Genomic DNA, 6000 nt, shown 5'->3' with positions numbered 1-6000 from the left:
AGTTATTATTTTCGGCAATGTCCATGTCGAGCAACGAGTGAGACGGACAGGGATCACGCTCAGCTTGTATGTAAGCAATCATTCATGCCTTTTGCAACAACAAACACGCCGACGAACTTGCATATTGGCATGCACCATGTTGAGCAACTACTAGTTCGTATTAACCCTTCCTTACGTACATATAGGTCAATTAAATAGTTCTTTTTTCTAGTTCAGGTAACTAGAATTCCGGCGCTGGAAACGTGGTAAAAATAGAGTAAAATTGGACCTCATATGCAAGAACCACTGAATTAATTATAAACGAAGAATGTTGAGCTGTGGTTTGGGCGAGGTAGCTAGAGGTGTGGTGGCTAGATATAGCTTCCAAACTTAGGACCATAATTCTATCGTCCCTCTCGCTAAATATAGGTGTTTCTATATAATGAGTTTTTGCGTTAGAGGTTAATCAGAATTTCAATTGGGTGTTGGATTTGGAAATGTTTGACGTCCTGTTGATTCGGTCCGCTCCTCTAGTTTTAAGCTTTGTGGGTTTAGTTGTGTCATTTTCTCTGCTTCACTCTCTGCTCCAGGCCCATGTCCTTGAGTTAGGCGAAGCAGAAGGCGGAGGCGGCGGCTCGGCTGGCCAAACTCAAGCGCCAGCAGGACCGGGTCGTCTAGCGCCTCAAGGGCATCGTCATCGTCTCCTCCTCCTCGTCCGACGACGACGGCTCCTCGCCTGACGAATCGGATGATCCTCCACGAGCTGCCAACGGCTACAGCTACGCCGGCGGCCAGAAGGGGGAAAGTGCCGGCCCGGAAGTGGTGAAGTTCAATTTCATTTCAAGTTTTAGATGTAGTATAAATTTTTCTGTCGTTTATGTGAACTTTGGTGGACCTATGAACAGCCAACAGCTGTTCATGATCTTTTGGTGAACTATTGTGTTGTCCTATGTCTGATTCTATGTCTGGTCACTTGATCTACGTAGTTGATTGACGTTGCATGATTTAATATGAATACAGGCGTTCGGATATGAGATACACAGATGTGAACGATGTGATTTAATATGGATACATGCGTTTGAGGGGTCAGATTTGCCAAGTCCGACTGTAAATGCTCTAACCCGATTACTAGTTTGTGGTGGCTTTTTGCAAGGTGTGTGATAATATATGCAGACTAAATTGAATGAATATTAGCAGTACTTGCATCCTATTTGTCTCCTAATATGGGTCGAACTCAAACTATGAGTGCATGTCATTCTTGTCTATTTATAGTTTGACCACCATTTCTCCATGCGGCTTGAGATCCCTTCTACGTAAACTAAAAAACCGTGAGTAGCATGACCATTTATTTTTCATAATCCGACTACCCGAGAGGTCAAAACTTCTCTTCCACAATCATGTAGGGGCAAGTCTCTATATTCATCGACCATGACGCGCATGATGCTTCACAAGATAGCCAAAAACACATTTATAATTTTTTAGTACTACAAGAGTAGCATTTCGTGACATCTAATTAGGCAATTATAGAGACGAACAATAATGTAATAGATTGTTTTCACGGGGCTCAATTGATGGGATCAATTGATGGCAATGGCATGTAGGAATAGATCGTTCTCGCGGGGTCTCAAACCATGTCGACCCAACCCCGAGTGTTCTAGCATGCATTTGTACTGTTATCAGTTTAATGATGTCATGTGCCCATCAACCAATACGTAGCTAGTGTACATTCATATGTGCGTCCTGCGATATTTATTGAAGAGCAATGCTACATCCACGCAAAGTTACGTAGGTTTATGAAGGGATTGCCCAGTTGGCGTTTTTTCATTGGAGATTGGAGGGAAGGAGGGACCCACCCCCGTTGAAATCAGGGGGGGGGGGGGCGAGAGGATTAGAAGGAACGTTACGTAGGTTATTCGTAACAGTTTCGTAGGTGGATCATTATTGTTTATCGAATGAGATTAGTTTTAAGCTAATAACCAATACAACTATGAAATTATTATTTTTACAAACAAGTTAGTAGTACTTGACAATAAATATTAAAGCATTGTTCATTGAACAAAATACTAAACAGAAACATTAATAAGTCATTTTTTTTCAAAGAGCAATAGCATGCTGTATATTATTTGACACAACGTGAACATGATGAATAGTAATCCTTCGGGCTGCAAACGGTTAATGGAGTAAACAGATTACTTGAGGAAACACGAGCATGACGAACTGTAATCCTCTCGATGGCCAACGGTGGTGGGTTAATGGCTGAGCACGTCGGGAATGTCCACCGGGTATCTGTGGATGGACGTCGCCCACGGCCCATCGGTGTTGCGCGCGGGCTGGATGCACTCCCACGCCGCGCCGTTGCACTTGAACCCGGACCCGAAGCCGATCATCCACACGCGGTCGCCCTTGCGCATGCGGCCCTTGGCCTCGATGTACCCCAGCTCGTACCACAGCGAGCTGCTCGACGTGTTCCCAAACTTGTGCAGCGTCATCCGCGACGCCTCCACCTGCTCGTCGGACAACCCGAGGTTCTTCTGCAGCTCGTCGATGATTGCGCGCCCGCCGGCGTGGATGCAGAAATGCTCGAACGCCGTGCGGAAGTCGGGGATGTACGGCTTCACCCGCCTGTTGATCACCTTCCGCGCGACGAAGGAGAAGGCGAACTTGAGCTGCTCGCTGGCCGGCAGGACGAGCGGCCCCATCGCGGTGATGTTGGCCTTGAGCGCGTCGCCGGCGATGTTCATCAGGTCCTTGCTGAGGTTGATCCCCCGGTGACCCTCCCCGTCCTCCTCCTGGAACACGCACCGGTACGCGTTGTCCTGTGCGCCGGTGAGCGTGCGGATGAGGTGCTTCAGGCGGAACCGGGCCTTCGCCGGGGACGTCGACAGCAGCGCGGCCGCCCCGCCGATGCGGAAGAGGCAGTTGGGCAGGAGCATTGCGCGCTCGGTGCCGAGGTAGTAGTTGGGCGTGATGGTCTCCGTGGAGACCACGAGCGCGTGCGCGCTGTGGGGGGCCACCTGCAGCAGGTTCCTCGCGAGCCCCACGGCGGTGAGCCCCGCGCTGCACCCCATGCCGGAGAGGTGCATGCTGCGGATGTCGCTCCGCAGCTTGTACTTGTTCACGATCATGTCGACCAGGGACGGCGTGGGGCAGAACAGGCTGCAGTTGACGATGAGTATGTCGATGGCCTCGGGGGCGATGCCGGTCTTGGCGAGCAGGTCGTCGATGGCCGAGAAGGCGACGAGCTCGAACTCGGCGCGGGCGGCGTCGACGGTGCAGTACTTGTGCGTGCCGATGTAGTGGTGCGCCGGCGGCAGGCAGGTCTCCTCCCCGAGCCCGGAGCGCTCCAGCAGCCGCGTCATGAACCGGATGCTGCGCTCGTTTAGCTGGGGCACCAGCTTGGCGTGCTCCAGGAAGCTGGCGAAGGGGATGCGGCAGGTGTGCGGGGTGCGGAAGCCAGCGTAGTCGACGAGGTACACCGCGCGGGGACGCAGCATGAGGTACACGACGGTCGCCGCGGCCGGAAGGAAGCAGGCCAAGAAGAGGTGCACCGGCCGGACCTCGGAGAGCCGGCTGGCCAGCTCCTCCGGCCCGACCCGCACCATGGCGACGAGGGCGGCGGCGACGGTGACGATGGACGGGTTCATGCTGCTCGATCGTATAGCCAACTCGGCGAGTGTAGTGTAAAGCATGGATATTTTTGGTGCGTTTGTTAGTGCCAATTATAGTGCCAAGCGAGCGCTAGCACAGTACGCGCAGGTCATATCATCATCAATCCGCCGCGCAATCACTACATTTCATACGTGGGCAGCTTGATTTTTCAAGGGTATCGATTGGCTCAGTGCTGCTCCTATACAGAAAAGCTGTTGATGCGCGGCATGGAACGGGTCTAGCTCAACTCTAACAACCTTTCCAGAAAAAAAAAACTCAACCCTAACAAACTCATTCGCCGATATATTTTCCTAGCTACGGGCCTACACAAACCCTTTAAGACACAGGTCCTCGCGAAGGCGACATGTAACCAACGTGACTAGAGGTTGTTAAGAGTTTGGATAGCTTGTTAGTTAATCATGTTTTGAAGTGTTAGGATAACTTGTCTTAAGCCTTAACAGAAATACTCCTTCCGTCCGAAAAAACTTGTCATCAAATTAGACAAAAAGGGATGTATCTAGAACTAAAATACATCTAGATACATCCCCTTTTATTCATTTTGATGACAAGTATTTCCGGTCGGAGGGAGTAGGATATTGATCTAATGATTAGAACACCACATTAGATAGGACGGCAATGGCCATCAGAGGCAAAGACGCGGTCGAAAAAGTTTTTCTACCGGTAGCACCAATGGAGCATCCACCATTGGAGTGATTTGGGCCCTTGTTTTGTGTATCAGAGAGATGAATTGAAATACATGTGGGCTTCTCCTTGTCAGCTTTATGAAAGGATTGAGAGAAGACTGCGTGCATGCATATGCTAAAATACCCCCCCCCCCCCCCCCCCCCCACAATCAAAAGACTTCCATTTAATTTCATTGTGGAAATTTGGATGATAAATATTTTTTGAACCAAAACTTCAATTTTTGATACTCTTTACTCCCTCCGTTCCTAAATATAAGTCTTTGTAGAGATTCTACTAGGTGGACTACATATGGAACAAAAGGAATGAATCTAAACTTAAAATGCATCTATATACATCCGTATGCGGTTTGTAGTGGAATCTCTACAAAGACTTACATTTTGGAACGGAGGGAGTATATATTTGAATTCATAGCGAGAAGATCTTCAGAACCAGATCAATTCTGGATACACTTGAACTAGTTCTAATTTCAATGGTTCCAAAAAACAGATTTCACTCAATTCAAAACATAAATTTCACTTATATCGAAAACTTAAATTGTTGCATAAAACTCATTTTCCTTATTTTAGAATATAATTTCACTCATTTAAAAAACGTATTTCAATTTACGAAACAGATTTCACATGTTTGGCAAAAAAACTGATTTCAGTCAATTCGATTTACTAATTTCAATTATTTCAAAAAACATATTTCAATTATTTCCAAAAACAATTTCACTCACTTCATAAAGCATATTTCACTCATTGTAAAAAAAGTTTTCAAATAATAAGTTTCACATGTTTGAAATAACTAGTTCCAAATACTGATTTTCCTGAAATTTAAATAAGTTGAGTGAAATAACTTTTACATGTTGACAAATATAAGTTTCACATTTTAAAATAACCAGTTTCACATCTTTTCACACAGCGGAATATGCAAACTTGACAAAGACATTGAAATAAGTTCCATAAAAAAATCCACTCGTTTTAGAAAACGGATTTCACTCATTTGACAAAACATATTTCACTCAAATTTTAACCATATTTCACTCATTGAAACAAGCAATTTCACTTATTTCAAATGATTTCACTCATTTCAAAAAACATGTTTCACTAATTTCAATGAAAAGTTACGTTATAATTACACAAAAAAAATCCAATTTCACTATGTTCCAAAAAATGATTTCCCTGAAATTCAAATAAGTTTGAAATATGTTTCATAAGTTAAAAAAATACCATTTCATATATTTGAAATATTCAATTTCACGCATTGAAAAAATAATCAAATTCACATGTTTGGAGAACATGTTTCACATATTTTCACTCATTTCGAATAGCAGATTTCACTAGAATATGTGTGAAATTAGACGTAAAATTTAAATGTGTTGGAAATCTATCCAATATTGATCTTGTTCTAAAGATCTTAGTGTCAGGAGTTCAAATATATAAAATATTTCAAAAAATAAATTACTTTTAAAAATATATAAATGATCGGAAATGTTAAAGAGAAAATAAAAGCCATGAATTTACAGGATGAGAGATGAGACAGATGTGTCGCTTTCGTGAATTTGCATAAGGGAGTGGATGTCTCATGCACGCATGCATGCATGGGCGGTACCTACGTGTGATGCGACGTAATGGTGGATACGACGGGCAAAGTTGGAATACGCTGAGATATAATGATGTGGGCCAC

General features: G+C 45.0%; 1 protein-coding gene across 1 annotated transcript; it reads right to left on the bottom strand.

Annotated features, from left to right (window-relative positions):
• Nucleotides 1-2043: 2043 nt before the first annotated feature.
• LOC123093211 (3-ketoacyl-CoA synthase 6) lies at nucleotides 2044-3935 on the bottom strand. The gene has a single exon (XM_044515125.1). It carries the CDS (start codon nucleotides 3666-3668, stop codon nucleotides 2229-2231), a length of 1440 nt encoding a protein of 479 aa, XP_044371060.1. The 5' UTR covers nucleotides 3669-3935; the 3' UTR covers nucleotides 2044-2228.
• Nucleotides 3936-6000: the final 2065 nt, after the last annotated feature.

Source organism: Triticum aestivum, chromosome 4B, assembly GCF_018294505.1.
Source record: "Triticum aestivum cultivar Chinese Spring chromosome 4B, IWGSC CS RefSeq v2.1, whole genome shotgun sequence".
NCBI classification, from domain to species: domain Eukaryota; kingdom Viridiplantae; phylum Streptophyta; class Magnoliopsida; order Poales; family Poaceae; genus Triticum; species Triticum aestivum.
This window is presented reverse-complemented; position numbering and strand designations above follow the sequence as displayed.

Bases quoted from the DNA above. Each gene is read 5' to 3' on its own strand.
- LOC123093211 (XM_044515125.1), bottom strand. From the start codon at position 3,668: ATGCTTTACACTACACTCGCCGAGTTGGCTATACGATCGAGCAGCATG.